At 42.6% G+C, this 18,420-nt stretch overlaps 1 protein-coding gene across 1 annotated transcript in view; it reads left to right on the forward strand.

The window, feature by feature from the left end:
• Positions 1–1,014: 1,014 nt before the first annotated feature.
• The window catches only part of LOC120030318 (inactive ubiquitin carboxyl-terminal hydrolase 53-like), a 45,852-nt gene continuing 28,446 nt past the window's right edge, over positions 1,015–18,420 (forward strand). Inside the window, exons 1-8 of the mRNA XM_038975677.1 lie at positions 1,015–1,858; positions 2,956–3,048; positions 3,439–3,573; positions 7,243–7,353; positions 8,569–8,651; positions 8,795–8,879; positions 9,152–9,298; positions 17,808–17,957. Coding sequence (XP_038831605.1) covers positions 1,715–1,858; positions 2,956–3,048; positions 3,439–3,573; positions 7,243–7,353; positions 8,569–8,651; positions 8,795–8,879; positions 9,152–9,298; positions 17,808–17,957 — 948 coding nt within the window. The 5' untranslated portion in view covers positions 1,015–1,714. The remainder of the gene's footprint in view (positions 1,859–2,955; positions 3,049–3,438; positions 3,574–7,242; positions 7,354–8,568; positions 8,652–8,794; positions 8,880–9,151; positions 9,299–17,807; positions 17,958–18,420) is intronic.

Genomic DNA, 18,420 nt, shown 5'->3' on the forward strand with positions numbered 1-18,420 from the left:
TATTATGTGCAAAAGACTAGGCATAGAGTCCTTTGTTCCTCAGCCAACATTTTTAGAAGATACAAACAGACTGACATGAACAACAAAGAAACACTTGGTTTATGAAGCTCATAAACTAACTCTTTACCATAAGTATGCACATTCACATCACTAAAACAACCCTACACCAGCATGTCCAAAGGAACAGATGACACATTGCAGACAACACTGTCAGAATTCTGGGAAAAATCTCTGTTCTCTCTGTCGTGGATCGATTGTTGTGTCCGAAGTTCACTGTGTCGGTATGACCTGGAGCATTAGGGCTGCGCTGGTTCCAGGAATCTCAAATGTTTAACAACACACTGGTGCCCTGGTTTTCGAGAGGCTATTGCAAGCAGCAGGTCAGGCCGGGCCGGGTCATGCATTGTCTGCCATGTTAGCCTAATGCTAAGTCCGCTCCAGGCTAACACTCATCAGTTGATAGGCTATGAGAACTACTACATGACTGAAAGACTGGCCATTGGCAAGCCGTTGGACCTGAAGGAAGGCGTGCTGCAAGTAGATAATTCGCACTACATTGTTCACTGGGCTGATGATATTACTGTGTAACTTGGCATAGCTCCCTTTCTTGTTTAGCCTTCAACTCGGTAGCTGGGGCACGACTATTATAAGTGACAAGATGACGAACGGCTTAGACTTTAAATCACGTAATATGCACAGTCGGCTGTAATGTCTTAGTTTGGTGGACTTTCGAATTTGTGACCTGATTTTTCTAAGACCTAAACAATGTGATATTTGGCAATCTGTAAATGATCAATAATTACTTTGTTTCCCATTCTCCATTAAATGTGTTTAGAAAGAGGGGATAGATTAAATGTATATAATCTTTCAAATGTTTTATTTAGAAACATTGGGTACAGAGGACAGTCATAAAAGTTAATGGATAAACTTTGTTGATATATATTGTAAAGAGGGTGGGGTCAACTACTGACCTTGAAATAGGTGAAGCCTGCTGTTTTACTATTGCCCGAAAATAATAATTTACTAAGTGGGAAGATCCAAGCATCAATCCTTGTCCTGACTAAATGTTTTTCCATTTACGATACGTAGAATGTTAATCCTGGGTGTTCATTTGTTTTCAGTGAAATGTATTATTTTGTGGTGTCAAGTCTTTTTCACTCTTTCTTTTACAGATCAGACCCCATTGACATACAATGGCAAGCGCTGCCTGGATAGATCTTCGCTATGGATGAAGCTTGGAAAGGCCGATCAATTCCAATTGACTGCCCTATAACGTCCTGGCAATGTGGAGAGCCCCCAGAGGCACTGAATCCCCAGTGCAGAATGATCCAGGCTGGAGAATGCCTAACACCCCTACTTCAGGAGTTAAACAGCTACGCATAAGAACAATCGGACGAGCGATCTGTGACGAAATAATTTGTCTGGATTCCAGACTTCCTAGCTAGGGACTTTCTGAAAAATTTCTCCTGGTTTCTGTGACATTTAAGACCTTTCAAAGTTTTGGACAAGGTAAAATCACCTTCCTCTCAAGCTGCGGAGAGGTGGGAGTAGTCGCCCATGTGTAGCAGGACAGTAACTGCTGCTAGCGGAATAACGTAGCCTCAGACTGTCTGGGGTTCCTCTCGACGGGACGGGGGATCCCACCGCTACCACCAAGCCCCAGTCTGCCTCACCGAGTGACTCCACTCACGTCAAAAGGCAGGCCCTCTATCCAATGGCATGGGTAAAGTTCTTCAGGAAGCCGGGGGGCAATCTCGCCAAGTCCTACCAGCCGGGAAGCATGCTGTCTCTAGCCCCCACCAAAGGCCTGCTGAACGAGCCGGGGCAGAACAGCTGCTTTCTCAACAGTGCGGTGCAGGTGAGTCATATCTAAACAATGAATAGTAAATGATTACTGCATGCTTTCAGATAATTGCAATAAATGCTTTGTTTTTCAATGACTAAATATCCAGAACAATAGGATGGAAGTAGAGACACTGTTAATATCTGATAAGGCACATGTGTATTAATGCAAATTGCAACAATGCCCAATCCCTTGATTTGAAATACCTGGTAAACCAATACAAAACATGATCTCATTTCCAGGAGGCTACATTCCTTATGTTAGCTTTGCTTATTCATAATAAAGGACTAGACAGCATCTCCCTCCAGACAAAAAATATTTACCACCACCAACATTACTTTACAACCTCAAAGCCAATAGCTTAGTCACTCTCTAAATGCTTCAGTACTTCCCGGCAAGTTACTGGAAGGTTGTTTTTGCCTCGTGGGAAGGCATTTGGCGGACTCTTCCAGGCCGTGACTCAGAGGGCGAGACATGGCTGAGCTGGATGAAGACGTCCGCCACCCAGGGCTTTGTTTCCAAGGAACAGAACCCCCCCCCCCTCATTCTTTCCTCTCCCTCTCTCCTCTGTTTAAAAAGAAAATCCCTTTTATTTAACTAGGCAAGTCAGTTAAGAACAAATTCTTATTTTCAATGATGGCCTAAAAACAGTGTGTTAACTGCCTTGTTCAGGGGCAGAACGAAAGATTTTTACCTTGTCAGCTCATGGATTCGATCTTGAAACCTTTCGGTTACTAGTCCAACGCTCTAACCACTAGGCTTCCTGCCGCCCCAGGCCATGTTGTCCTCATGGCCTGACACAACCACCCAGCCCCTCTAAGCACCATCTACCAAGGAAGGACATCACTGGCCCTAAATCCACAGTCGACAATGTTTGAGGTCAGGTCGCAACGTGAAGTTATTATTGTTCAAATTATTAACCAGCCCTCAAATGTCACCTTTATAACTGAAAGTGTTTTCTAAAATAAATCATATTAAAACCTGTCGTTCATCAAAGGAAAGATTAGCTGGGAAAGTTGGGGTCATAATGTAAGTTCGGTGTGGAATATGAGGATCTTCATGAACATGACAATACTTTCACAATAATATGTTTTCTTCAATCCCCTGTTCAGGTACTGTGGCATCTGGACATCTTCAGACGCAGTCTGAGGCAGCTTCCTGGACACTTCTGTCTCGGAGACTCATGTATCTTCTGTGCGTTGAAGGTATGCACCCTTCATCAAGTCTTAGTTGTTGCAAGCAATCCCAAATGTAAAAAAAAGAAGAAGACATTTGTAGGGCTTTATCGGTGTTGACACATTACCGCTAGTTTGATAGCATTACCAATAATTTGATTTGGCATTTTGTTGATAACACACATTCAGACTGGGGATATTGAGCTTTGAGGGAGTAGTTAGTTGTCCCTTGAGAACTGCTATAAATAATTATTTCTAAATGTTTTCATTTGCAGAATTTAGTGAATTAACTTCTTTCTATTAAGGCAGCCCCCCGCACCTCTCTGATTCAGAGGGGTTGGGTTAAATGTGGAAGACACATTTCAGCTGAAGGCATTCAGTTGTACAACTGACTAGGTATCCCGCTTTCCTGTTCCGCAGGGCATCTTCTCCCAGTTCCAGCACAGTCGGGAGCGCGCCCTGCCCTCAGACAACCTGCGTCACGCCCTGGCCGAGACTTTTAAGGATGAGCACCGCTTTCAGCTGGGCTTCATGGACGATGCTGCCGAGTGCTTCGTAAGTTCCTTTGGTGACTGACCAGACTTTCTGGCAGATCCCTGGTATCCAGGGGGCCTTTGAGCAGAGGCGAATAGAGTGGGATGTGTGTGTATGTTTGTTTGTGTGAGTGTTGGGGACACTTGGGGGGGGGGGGGGGGGGGGGTTGCGTTGTAACAAACATTTAAGCGAGGTCATCGTAAAGAGGTATGTCCCTTCTCCCATCAATCCCCTTGACACAGGCTCTAATATATCATGGTGGTGGGTTACGTAAGCCGAAACACGATCTTTGGGCCTTAACTGTTTCCTCACTGTACTATGCAACACCACTGAGTGGTTTAAAGTGGTCTTTGAGCTCTCTGACTGAGTCATTTTGACCATAGCTATTCAGTACACTTGTGTTTAGTTTGCTAACTTCCAAACATTTATCCTACTGTAATAACAGTGGTGGACAAATTACTCAATTGTCATACTTGAGTAAAAGTAAAGATACCTTAATAGAAAATGACTCAAGTAAATGTAAAAGTCACCCAGTAAAATACTACTTGAGTAAAAGTATACAATTATTTGGTTTTAAATATACTTAAGTATCAAAAGTAAATGTAATTGCTAAAATATACTTAAATATCAAAAGTATAAATCTTTTCAAATTCCTTTATATATTTAGCAAACCAGACGGCATCATTATTTTATTTGTAATTTTTTTAGGATAACCGGGGCATACAACAAAACTCAGACCTCATTTACAAATGAAGCCCTCGTGTTTTGTGAGTCAGGCAGATCAGAGGCAGTAGGGAGGACCAGGGATGTTCTCTAGATAAGTGTGTGAATCGAACCATTTTCCTGTCCTGCTAAGCATTCAAAATGGAGTACTTTTGGGTGTCAGGGAAAATGCATGGAGTAAAAAGTACACGGTTTTCTTCAGGATTGTAGTGAAGTAAAAGTTGTCAAAAATATAAATAGTAAAGTACAGATACCCAAAAAACAACTTTAGTAAGTAGTACTTAAAATACTTTAAACTTAAGGACTTTACACCACTATGTAATAGTAATGCTTTGTTACCCTGTTCTTTTTAACACTTATTCTAGACCCAACAGAGAAAAGGGCATTACCATCTGAGAGCACGATGTTCAGATGCTTCAACACCAACTAAGAAAGATCCAGGAATTTTACTGTACATTACATCTAGTTTTAGACTTCATCGAAAGCTAATGAATTAGTTCCTCTTTAGCCCTTTAGCTATAGGGCTTAGGTGAGGCTACACTACAGTACATTATGTTCTCTGTCTGCCTGCATCAGGTTTGTCACTGTAGCGTAATTGCTCTAAACCGAGTCAGCACAGACATATAATCATTTCCTGTTTAGCGCAGCAGGTCTTGAGTGGGGAGGACATTCACTCAGGAGAGCTCATTATACAGTGGAGGATAAACAGCAGAGAAAATTAAGTCTCTTTCTCTCAAGAACAGGAGGTGATGAGAAAACGAACGGCCAGCCAAACCGATAAACCAATATGCCCACTCTCCGAGCTTCCCGGCAACACAGGGAACCAGTCACACGAGCCGTTTACGTTAAATTTACCTCAGATTCCCTACCCAATTCTGTTATGAATAAGCAAGGATTTTCAAAGTTCCACGATCCAATGAAATCCGGTGGAGGTGGAAAGGTCTGGTGCCAAACAAAACAAAAAACTTGATGTTTGAATTGTTGTTCTGTAAACAATGCCCCTTTTTCAGTGTGGCAACAGTGCTGTTTCAATTACATAGCTAGAATAAAAGTGTTCTAACACCTGAGGTGACGTGATATCAGGTAGAATGGTTAAAGGAGCTTCTGCATACTGTGTACAACATCTTTTAAAATTTATTTTTTATGTGCAGTTTGTTCAGATAGTCCTTTGTCAGGCATGCCATCTTAACCATTCTAACAGTGTAACAACTGACTTCATTCTGTGTTTATTTCTCCGTGGGCGTGAAGTTGCATGATCGTTTTGCTGTGTGTATGTTAAGACTTGGCACGGTTCTACGGGGACTCTCTCTTTATCGAGATTTTCCCATGGGAATCTTGGGTTTACATGCGTAAAGTAAAGACCGAGTCAAGGCTCTGTAATGAATGCTTTAGCAGTACGACTTGGATTTATTTATTAGCAGAATTAGCCAGTGTCCGAATAAATGGCTGTGTGGTTATTGAGGTGTAAAAGCAGCCTGAATGTTTCATAAACCTAGGGGGATTCCATAGCAACAGGAGTGAGTTTCAAGTGCTTGCACACAGACTGGTTCCTTAACTACAGTAGTGAGGCACAGCATAACTCCCTAGCTGTTAAATGTCACTAAACAATACAGGCTCATACCGATGTATCAGGGGGGAAAGTATTTCTTCTCTGTACTGGTACATTGGGGAGAGAAGCTGATAGCTGAGGGTAAGTTGAGGGTAATACATGCTGGGGATAAAGAATAAGCTGGTGATTTGTAATATTGTAATCGAGGGGGATGATTACTAGTTTCAATTTGGAAATTAGAATGTTCCCATGGATAAGATCGAGCAAACTTTGCTAATGGAATATATTGTGATTTGTTGACAACTATTGTCTCAATCTCTCGTGGAAAGATCTACGTAAACCTAACTGGTACTGTCACCATCCTATGGCAGTGGTTCTCCCATTTTTGTTTTTGCCTTAGCACTACACAGCTGATTCAAATGATCAACTCATCATCAAGCTTTGATTATTTGAATCGGGTGTGTAGTGCTCAGGCAAAAAGCCAAAATTAGCACCCCCTTGGGCCCACTGGGCCAGAATTGAGAACCACTGTCCTATGGGATACGTAAGATAACAAGCAGCATTTGTTCCGGATCTTGGGTTTTTGTTTTTATTTAGATGTATAAGGATTGGGCGAGGGCGGTGCTAAAACTGGTGTGCCCACACGAATGATAAACACAAGCTTCGGCTAAGAGTTTTCTTTTGCGAGGGTGGGGGACTTCGCAAACCAGACATGTTCATTTCTAACACGCTTAGCCCCATAACCTAATCAAGCATCTGACCAAATTACGCAATATTTTCGTTCTGGGTTAACCGAGATTACTATTCCCTATACACGGTGTATACAGAACATTAAGAACATAGACTGACCAGGTTGAAGCTATGATCCCTTATTAATGTCACTTGTTATATCCACTTCAATCAGTGTAGATGAAGAGCAGGAGACAGGTTAAAGGAGACAGGTTAAAGGAGACAGGTTAAAGAAGGATTTTTAAGCCTTGAGACAATTGAGACATGGATTGTGTATGTGTGCCATTCAGAGGATGATTAGGCAAGATAAATAATTTAAGTGCCTTTGAACAAGGTATGGTTCTAGGTACCAGGCACACCAGTTTGTTTCAAGAACTACAACGCTGCTGGGTTATTCGCGCTCAACTATTTCCTGTGTGTATCAACTATGGTCCACCACCAAAAGGACATCCAGCCAACTTGACACAACTGTGGGACACAACTGTGGGACACAACTGTGGGCATTGGAGTCAACATGGATCAGCATCCCTGTTGAATGCTTTCAACTTAGAATCCATGCCCTGACTAATTGAGGCTGTTCTGAGTGCAGAAGGGAGGAGGTGCAACTCAGTACTAGGTAGGTGTTCCTAATGTTTGGTATACTCAGTGTGTGTATTCTCATTTCGTATCGGCATACTATATTCCCACAGGAGAATATTCTGGAGAGGATCCACCTGCATATTGTGCCTGAGGAGACCGATGCCTGCACCTCCAAGTCCTGCATCACACACCAGAAGTTTGCCATGACACTCTATGAACAGGTTAGAGAAAACCACTAGCATCTGGCAGCACCCCCCCACACACGCAGGATCATATCCAGCTGCAGGCACGTGGATTACGCACACACTCCATCCATTTGTGGGCAGCAGGTAGCCTAGTGGTTAGAGTAACCGAAAGGTTGCGGGATCGAATCCCCGAGCTGACAAGGTAAAAATCTGTCGTTCTGCCCCTGAACAAGGCAGTTAACCCGTTTTTCCCTGGTAGGATGTCATTGTAAATAAGAATTTGTTCTTAAGTGACTTGCCTAGTTCAATAAAGGTAAAATAAAAAAATCCATCAGGGGTGCAGCAGCAGGCACATGGATCATTGTCTGAGATGGGAGCTACCCAATCCGTCACACTCCAGAGTGGGGCTACTCCTCTGGAATGCAGAGGGTGGTTTTCCTCAGATCTCTGTGAGCGGTAGCAGTACAAGACCAATAATGTCACATAGGATCTCCATGTATTTCCCCCCACACACACACCCTGCCGGTATGATGTTCATCTCTGCTGCCATGTCCCTAAACCCCAGAGCTGTCCTGTCATCAATGTTTCAGACAGCTCTGATGGTGATACAGTGGTGGCCAACTCTCCTCCCTGAGAGCAAGTAGGTTTGCAGACCATTTTTTCCAGCCCTGCTTTAACTCACCTGACTCCGTTAATCAGCTGCTCAACAGGACCTTGATTAGTGAAATCAGGTGTTTTACAGTAGGGTTGGAACAAAAGCCTTTACACCCAGTAGCTCTCTAGCTGGAAGGTTGCTTTGATGGGTAAAAAACAACATGGTCTGCAATACATGATAGATCAGAGGAACTCATATCTGACCCTTGAGGTCACGTGTACTGCAGGTTTTGTTTTCTTCTTGGTAGTTTATTAATTGATTCATAACTAGTGGAAACTTCACCCCGAAGCTGAAACCCAGCAATGCTTTGGACCTCAAGGCCCGAAGTTAAGGGGGCAATAGATTAAGTCTGAAGACCGGACACAAACCACAACCCACCCGACACTTTTCCTCTCAACTCTGACAAACACTCCACTCTCTCCCATCACAGTTTTCACAAACAGCCCACAGTAGTAATTTCCCCATAACCATCCCCAAACTACTACCCCTCGCGAAATGACACGCTGACTTGATAATTAGTGCTTGGCAGTGGCTAAGCGGCGCCTAGCTAACGGCCATGTGTCTGTATTGTGTTCCTGTTCCCCTCTCCTCTACAGTCTGTCTGCCGTAGCTGTGGGGCATCCTCCGACCCCCTGCCCTTCACTGAGCTAGTGCATTATGTCTCCACCACTGCCCTCTGGTAAGACATGCTTATTGTTTTCAAACTGACGTCACACAGAACACATTTCTCTGTTCCTCATAGGATTACTGAGTGACTTTTGTACTTTCTAGCTTTATCTCTCTCTACCTTTCTTTCCTTGTCTCACACTCTTTCATTCTCAGTCAACAGGTGTATCAGAGGCGGGATGAGTCATTTGGAGAGCTGCTGCAAGCGGCCAGTACCATCGGGGATTCCCGTAACTGTCCGGTAAGTGGCTGCCCCATCAAGCATTAAGCAAGTCATGCATGTCAATGGAAAACTCAAGTCAGGATGCACCTCCATCTCCATCACACTAAACAACTACTAAGAAGGGGAAATTCGGACAATCACTAGCAAGACAACAGAACTAAGATCAACTGTGAAATTGTATTCATGGTTCTTGTCACTTAGTTAGTTGGCTAGTTACTTAGTTTAGTTAGTTAAGCTGGTTAGTTAGCTCTGCTCCCCTAGTTAAGTCTCTTCCCTCTCTCTGTCATCAGAGTAACTGTGGCCAGAGGATCAAGATCCGCCGCGTCCTCATGAACTCTCCAGAGATAGTCACCATCGGTTTCGTGTGGGACTCGGACCAGTCGGACCTCACAGAGGACGTCATTCGCTCGCTGGGGCCACACCTCAACCTTTCCGGGGTAAGGACAGCAAGCCAGCAGGGACAAAAAGCTAATTACTATGAAGTTCAGTAGGGTAGCGCTATGTCAGTCGGTCTACTCTTGTGTTTCGTTCAATGAAAGTACACCTACTACCATACCCCGTTCAAAGGCACTTCAATTGTCTCATGGCTTAAACATCCTTCTTTAACCTGTCTCCTCCCCTTCATCTACACTGATTGAAGTGGATTTAACAGGTGGCATCAATAAATGATCATAGCTTTCACCTGGATTCACCTTGTCAGTCTAGGTCATGGAAAGAGCAGGTGTTCTTAATGTTTTGGACTCTCAGTGTATGTGAAGTTGGGTGGCGCTTTATAATAACTCCATGTAACAAAGCATTTATAATGGATTAGTAAATCGTTTATTCATGTATTATTCATTACCCCATTCATTGCTCCATTTAACACTGGAATTACATAACTACTAGAATGGCCATGATTGTCTTTCTGACGATGATTTATTTTATTAACATTTAACATTAACATTTATTATGTTCAAATATAATCAGTCAGAAAATGTATTGATTGATCCAGAAGCGATAGTCTTGCCTACCAAGCTGGCCCTTCCACTCTACATCTAACTACATTTAAAATAATTTCACACACAAAATAATACATTTTGCCTAAAGACAAGATTAAATTGACAATAGTCTGGTGGGTGACAATATTATCAATTGTCAAATCGATAATGAAGAGACTGATGACCTGCACTTGAGAGTACCAAATAGCACTTCTTCCATATCATCCTATAGAGTCCATGCAGGCCAGACATTATGATTGCAATACCCTATCAGAAAGAGCAGATTCCAAGGTTTCTAATGAACCTATTCATGCCAAACAACTCTACAAATTCCGCCGATGGTCTCTGTTTTAAAATATAACTTTTTCCAAGAATAACCGCGGCTCCGTGCATTCCTCGTGTGAGTAGGTTACTGGTGACAATCAGCAATAGCCATTTGGAAAACAATCCTTTATTTTCTTCTGTTATATTCCATTGTTATATATATTCCATATTTTTACTGTAAAATATGTTTGTTGACTATGGTAGTGCAGGGCCTGGGATGTCTGCTAAATGAACAAGTTGATTTCATTGGCATGGCACAGCCATAGATTGGCTTCTAAGCACAGATAATAAAACTCAAAGCATGTTATTCTGTTATTTTTAAATAAATTGCTTTGTATCATATTTTTCATGACCTTCCTAAACGAATATGAATGGATTTCGTTGTGATTGTGTACACTGAGTATACAAAACATTAACAACACCTGCTCTTTCCATGACAGACTGACCAGGTGAATCCAGGCGAAAGCTATGATCCCTTATTGATGTCACTTGTTAAATCCACTTCAATCAGGGTTCATGAAGGGGAGGAGACAGGTTAAAGAAGGAATTTTAAGCCTTGAGACAATTGAGACATCCGATGGTGAAAGTACCTTTGAACAGGGCATGGTAGTAGGTGCCAGAGGCACCGGTTTGTGTCAAGAACTGCAACACAGCTGGGTTTTTCACGCACAACAGTATCAAGAATGGTCCACCACCCAAAGGACATCCAGCCAACTTGACACAACTGTGGAAAGCATTGGAGTCAACATGGTCCAGCATTCCTGTGTAATGCTTTTGACACCTTGTAGAGTCCATGCCCCGACGAGTTGAGGCTGTTCTGAGGGAAAAGGGGGGCGGTGCAACTCAATATTAGGAAGGTGTTCCTAATGTTTGATATACTCAGTGTACATTAAAACTAGCAAGGCAGAGAGCATCAGAATGACTCAAAATAAATGTAAATGTTTAAATACTCTGCCATTTTTAAAGTCATGTCTCCCTCATCCTTGCCTTTTCTAAATAAGTCTATATAACACCTTATTTGGATTTATTATTGATCCCTATTAAAAAATGCAGCATTGGTCCAGAAAAATTAAGGCAGTTATATACAATTAAAAACATTTACATTACATTTCATAACAGATTTCACAACACATGAAGTGTGTGCCCTTATTCCACTACTCTAATACCACATATCTACAACACAGTCCATGTGTGTATAGTGCGTATGTTATTGTGTGTATGCGTGCCTGTGTGTGTGTGTGTGTGTGTGTCTTCACAGTCCCTGCTATTCCATAAGGTGTAGTTTTATCTGGTGTTATAACCAGTTTTAGGAAGGAATGTAATTTTTGGAATGGTTTTCCATCGGCCGGTTCCCGCTCCTTCTCCGATAGTTGAATGTGCCGTGCTCAGTTGATAATCATTCCGATAATTGCCTCGAAACTGAACCTAACCTATACCGAAACTAATTTCACACATATAACATCAGATTAAATAATAGTAAGTATAGAATGATTGGGGAAAATGGGTGAGTTGATGAGCGAGGTGAAACAACTATGCATAATTGTGTAGGCCTAATGAAGAACAAGGCGGTCCATTCTATTGTATTGATGTATTGTAATTATAATCTGAAAACGGTGTACCCTATATGAGTCCACTCCTACTTGGAGTAGGCTACACAGTGAGAGTGTGCCTCATTTACAATGGTAGGACCAAGATAGGACCAAGGAGGCACATGCTGCGTTAGCGTTGCTACAAGATCTGAATGAAAACGACTCTGATGGCAGTGATGAAATGGTTCATGACATTCTGATGATTATTATTCTGATTCATGCTGAATAGCTTTCCATATCTGAGAAAGGATCCATATCGGGCAGCAGGTGAGCGAGTTACGGATAATGTTTCGGATAAGATGGCACAGCTGTGCTAGGTGAAAGGAGGAACTCGCCGCTGGCCTGTTGCGGTGTTCTACAACATGCTTGACTTAGCTGCTATCATCACATGTGTTGTTCAAGCTGTGCATGAACACCATGAGCAGGAAAGACTTCATCATCAGTCTGGCACACGGGCTACGTGAGCGACATTTCGGGCCAAGGTAGCAGCAAAGATTCAACGGGAGCCATTGCCCAAGCCAAATTTCGCACAGCTCCCGGGGAGGAGAAATTGCAAGGTGGGCAGATGCACTCAGAACAGAACCCACAACACCTGTTTCAACTGCAGCTCCTGCAAGCGACTTATTTGTGGGAAGTGTTGCAATCAAGTGAAAGTGATGAAGATTTGTGCTGACTGTTACAATGGCTTGTGAAAGTATTCACACCCTTGGCATTTTTCCTATTTTGTTGCCTTACAACCTGGAATGAAAATTGATTTTTGGGGCGGTTTGTATCATTTTGATTTGCACAACATTCCTACCACTTTGAAGATGTAAAATATTTTTTATTGTGAAACAAACAAGAAATAAGGCAAAAAAACTGAACTTGAGCGTGCATAGCTATTCACCCACCCAAAGTCAATACTTTGTAGAGACACCTTTTGCAGAAATTACAGCTGAAAGTCTCTTGGGGTATGTCTCTATAAACTTGGCACATCTGGGATTTTTGCCAATTCTTCAAGGCAAAACTGCTCCAGCTCCTTCAAGTTGGATGGGTTCCGCTCTCTTAGCAGGTTTGTTGTGGTGCCATATTCGTTCAAATTTTTAATAATGGGTTTAATGGTACACTGTGGGATGTTCAAAGTTTCAGATATATATTTATGACCCAGCCCTGAACTGTACTTCTACACAACATTGTTCCTGGCCTGTTTGGAGAGCTCCTTGGTCTTCATGGTGCCGCTTGCTTGGTGGTGCCTCTTGCTTAGTGGTGTTGCAGACTCTGGTGCCTTTCAGAACAGGTGTGTGTGTATATAAACTGAGATAATGTGACACTTAGATTGCACACAGGTGGACTTTATTTAACTAATTATGTGACTTCTGAAGGTAATTGTTTGCACCAGATCTTATTTAGGGACCTCATAGCAAAGGGCGTGAATACAAAAGCACAACTTTTCCACTTTTTATTTTTTAGAATGTTTTTATTTTATTTATTTTTTTAAAATAAATGTATCCCATTTTCTCCCCAATTTTCGTGGTATCCAATCGCTAGTAATTACTATCTTGTCTCATCGCTACAACTCCCGTACGGGCTCGGGAGAGACGAAGGTCGAAAGCCATGCGTCCTCCGAAGCACAACCCAACCAAGCCGCACTGCTTCTTAACACAGCGCGCCTCCAACCCGGAAGCCAGCCGCACCAATGTGTCGGAGGAAACACCGTGTACCTGGCCCCCTTGGTTAGCGCGCACTGCGCCCGGCCCGCCACAGGAGTCGCTGGAGCGCGATGAGACAAGGATATCCCTACCGGCCAAACCCTCCCTAACCCGGACGACGCTATGCCAATTGTGCGTCGCCCCACGGACCTCCCGGTCGCGGCCGGCTGCGACAGAGCCTGGGCGCGAACCCAGAGACTCTGGTGGCGCAGTTAGCACTGCGATGCAGTGCCCTAGACCACTGCGCCACCCGGGAGGCCCCTTTTTAGAATGTTTTGAAACAATTTATTTTTTTGATTTCACTTCAGCAATTTTTACTATTTTGTGTATGTCCATTACATGAAATCCAAATAAAAATATATTTAAATTACAGGTTGTAATGCAACAAAATAGGAAAAACGCTAAAGGGGATGAATACTTTTGCAAGGCACTGTAGGACAAGGGATAACAGCTAAATGAGATCCAATGGTTGCGTGAAGACCATACGTTAAGCATGAGTGAGGCCACAAATAATTTGTCCAATAACTGACAATAGACTATTTCTGACCCCTGTCATATCAACACTTACAGTTGAAGTCAGAAGTTTACATACACTTAAGCCAAATACATTTAAACTCAGTTTTTCACAATTCCTGACATTTAATCCTAGTAGAAATTCCCTGTCTTATGTCAGTTAGGATCACCACTTTTATTTTATGAATGTGAAATGTCAGAATAATAGTAGAGAGAATGATTTATTTCAGCTTTTATTTCTTTCATCACATTCCCAGTGAGTCAGAAGTTTACATACACTCAATTAGTATTTGGTACTATTGCCTTTAAATTGTTTAACTAAGGTCAAATGTTTCGGGTAGCCTTCCACAGGCTTCCCACAATAAGTTGGGTGAATTTTGGCCCATTCCTCCTGACAGAGCTGGTGTAACTGAGTCAGGTTTGTAGGCCTCCTTGCTCGCACACGCTTTTTCAGTTCTGCCCACAAATTTTATAGGATTGAGGTCAGGGCTTTGTGATGGCCACTCCAATACCTTGACTTTGTTGTCATTAAGCCATTTTGCCACAACTTTGGAAGTATGCTTGGGGTCATTGTCCATTTGGAAGACCCATTTGCGACCAAGCTTTAACTTCCTGACTGATGTCTTGAGATGTTGCTTCAGTATATCCACATCAGTTTCCTGCCTCATGATGCCATCTATTTTGTGAAGTGCACCAGTCCCTCCTGCAGCAAAGCACCGCCACAACATGATGCTGCCACCCCTGTGCTTCATGGTTGGGATGGTGTTCTTCGGCTTGCAAGCATCTCCCTTTTTCCTCCAAACATAATGATGGTCATTATGGCCAAACAGTTCTATTTTTGTTTCATCAGACCAGAGAACAATTCTCCTAAATGTACGATCTTTGTCCCCATGTACAGTTGCAAACCGTAGTCTGGCTTTTTTATGGCAGTTTTGGAGCAGTGGCTTCTTCCTTGCTGAGCGGCCTTTCAGGTTATGTCGACATAAGACTCGTTTTACTGTGCGTACAGATACTTTTGTACCTGTTTCCTTCAGCATCTTCACAAGGTCCTTTGCTGTTGTTCTGGGATTGATTTGCACTTTTCGCATCAAAGTACGTTCATCTCTAGGAGACAGAACGCGTCTCCTTCCTGAGCGGTATGATGGCTGCGTGGTCCCATGGTGTTTATACTTGCGTACTATTGTTTGTATAGATGAACGTGGTACCTTCAGGCGTTTGGAAATTGCTCCCAAGGATGAACCAGACAGTCTACAATTTTTTTTCTGGGGTCTTGGCTGATTTCTTTTGATTGTCCCATGATGTCAAGCAAAGGGGCATTGAGTTTGAGGGTAGGCCTTGAAATACATCCACAGGTACACCTCCAATTGACTCAAATGATGTCAATTAAACTATCAGAAGCTTCTAAAGCAAGGACATAATTTTCTGTAATTTTCCAAGCTGTTTAAAGGCACAGTCAACTTAGTGTATGTAAACCTCTGACCCACTGGAATTGTGATACAGTGAATTATATGTGAAATAATCTGTCTGTAAACAATTGTTGGAAAAACGACTTGTGTCATGCACAAAGTAGATGTCTTAACCGACTTGCCTAAACTATAGTTTGTTATCAAGAAATTTATGGAGTGGTTGAAAAACAAGTTTTAATGACTCCAACCTAAGTGAATGTAAACTTCCGACTTCAACTGTATATTCATTATAATTCCATTATTTGTGCTGATTTTCTCTATTCACAAACACGCTTGGCGCTTATACCGATGTTTAGGCTACTGATATTTTCTTCATTGACTGAGTGATTTATTAGACTGGTGGCTATTGGTACTCCTCGAGGTCCGGCTATTGTACTGTTAAATATGCATATGGTCATTTTGACCGCTTTGAGGATGAAATGTTCAAAAGTTTTAGTCTTCTATGATATCTTTCTGAAAGTACTGCTAGAGTGTATAACACATTTAGGAAAAGTCAGGAACAGGTTGGTTCAAGGTTTTTATTGAAATTAAGTTATTGAAATTACAAAATGTAAAACGGTCATATTGACCGTGTTGGTGGTTCTAGTGTTAATATTGGTCATTATAAACCATTTACTAATCATTAGTTCTGTCTTTTTATATGGCCTCATCTAAAGTGTGGGCTATTTATACTTTATAAATACTTTTATAAATGTTTTGAGTGACCAGTGTAATTTCTCACAAAAAGATGGAGATCCAAAGTTGGATCTCTGACGGAGGACAAGTGGGGACAAGCCAAATACCTGTGAAGAAAGTTTGAGATGGCCAAAAACCTTCACACGAGATTAAAAAACGTCTTATTCCAAGAAACACAATAATCTTCGACTGTCAGCCCGTACTAAAACAGATTAGTCAAGTAGTCTGATTAAATTGGCCAAGGCACTGATTGCATCAAAACAAAATGTCTGCTTCCGCCCCAAAATTACGTGAACACTGGAATAGGAAAAACAACAAAAACAATACACTGTTGTGACTTTGTTTGGAATCACTGCATTTTGGTTTTACTCAATTTGCTTTCTGTCTTGTGTTTTTGTGTGTATGTTTGTTTGTTGGAGCCTCCACAGCTGCCATTCCTTGCCCTGATTTTGTTGGGGTCTGTTTATTTTGGTGCCGTGGAGCATATGTGGGAAATAAAGTGGGTCTTTATCCCTCTGTAAGTCGGAGCGTTGCGTAAGCAGTGCGCGATACGATGCCCAGTTGGCCTACGTCGCAGATCAAAAAGCCTCTGCTGCACAGGCCACGCTTCCTCCGTGCCACGATGGAAAGGCACAGTGTTTGTGTGTGTGTGTGAGAGAGCGAGTCAGAGAAAGGTTGTGTGTGTAGTATGTGTAAGAGAACAGTGCGTGTGTGGAAGATGTGGCGTGTGTTTTCTGTACATGTGTGAGTTGGGACTGTGTTGGAGTACAGAGTGTCCTTGGTGTGGGCATGCAGGAGGTTTAATTTATAACACTCTACTCTGGCTGACACTGTTCCTGTTCCTTCAAGATGTTTTTTTTTTTTCAGAAACGAAATGAGTTTCGGTTAAACCTACTACAGACTTAGAACAAACTCTTATAGGCCTGGCCCAACATATTGCGCAACTCCATCTCCCTTGAAGACTATAGGCACAGAATGAGCTTCTTTGAAACCTGTGTCAAACCTAAGACAAACTCTCACAGTACAGGCCCAACATATTACACAACAGCCCCCTTAAAGACCACAGGCACAGATTCCTCTTTGCCCCTCTCCTTGTTTTGAGTGCATTCCAGAACTGGATTAGTCTAGCAGAAGCCCCACCAAGTACCACAAAGGTCTTGATTCATACTCGTACTGTTCATGTGACTGTGCTGGGTGTCGGAGAAAACCTCCCCCCTTCCTAGGAATCCATTGTCTCCCATAGCCAAAGAGAACTGGCCATTCAGGAAATACGGGTGGGGAAAAACAAAAACATTTCACAAACTCTTCATCCAGCGGTCTATTCAAACTGGTGGGAGGCTGTGGTTACGCTGATAATTGCCTGAACTAGCTTGATGGAAACAGCTCGATTTGTGGAAATGTACAATGCAAACGAGACCCGCAACAGTCCAAGTTGAAGGGCAATTAAACTGTCCAAATGCTAACGTGTGGATGGAAAACATGATAGTTTTGGCCAAAGGGCTGTATACGTGACTAAGAATGTTCGAACCCGGGTCTGCTGCATAATGCAAGACTGTTAGTTCATTGAGCTAAAGCCTAGGCATTAGTTTGGGCAGCTAACGTAAGTCATCAGGCAAGGTTACTCGTGGGCAGCATGGGATTGTTTTTGTGTATTTCGGTCATTTCTATCATTTGATCCAAATAAATTAATTGAAATGTGTGTATGTGTCCGCAGCTCTTCTACCGGGTGACAGACGAGCACGCCAAAAAGGGAGAGTTGCTCTTGGTTGGGATGATCTGTTACTCCAGCCGCCACTACTGTGCCTTCGCCTTCCACACCAAATCCGCCAAATGGGTCTTCTTCGACGACGCCACCGTCAAAGAGGTGAGAGTACGCTGATGCGTCTTGAACACCAAAATACACGCTCACCAAGCAAGTAAGCAAACACACACACATACCTCACCCAATGCCCTCACAGCCTAAGTCTAAGTCTTTTGCTGTGGTGAGATATGAAGCTCGGACCACACACACACATGCACTAGCGCGCACATACGTTTTATAACAAGACTAACTAAAATAATGTTAGGTTGGTAACTGGCTTGAATAGTTCTTTGACTATTTAAATTAAACTATAATCACAATCTGATATCAATGGAACGGTTTCCATAAAATTATTTAGATACTATCGGCTACCTGCAGTCCACAGGGAGCTAATCTGTCCCCAGGCAGCAACTCAAAGCGCAGTGCATAAATGTACTTGTCTGAACCGATTAAAGCAGGCAGTTTTAAGAGAGAGCAAGGAGCGCCCCGCTCCATCTTTTATCTCCATCGCCACAGTCTTTATTGT

This window comes from Salvelinus namaycush, chromosome 36, assembly GCF_016432855.1.
Source record: "Salvelinus namaycush isolate Seneca chromosome 36, SaNama_1.0, whole genome shotgun sequence".
NCBI lineage: Eukaryota > Metazoa > Chordata > Actinopteri > Salmoniformes > Salmonidae > Salvelinus > Salvelinus namaycush.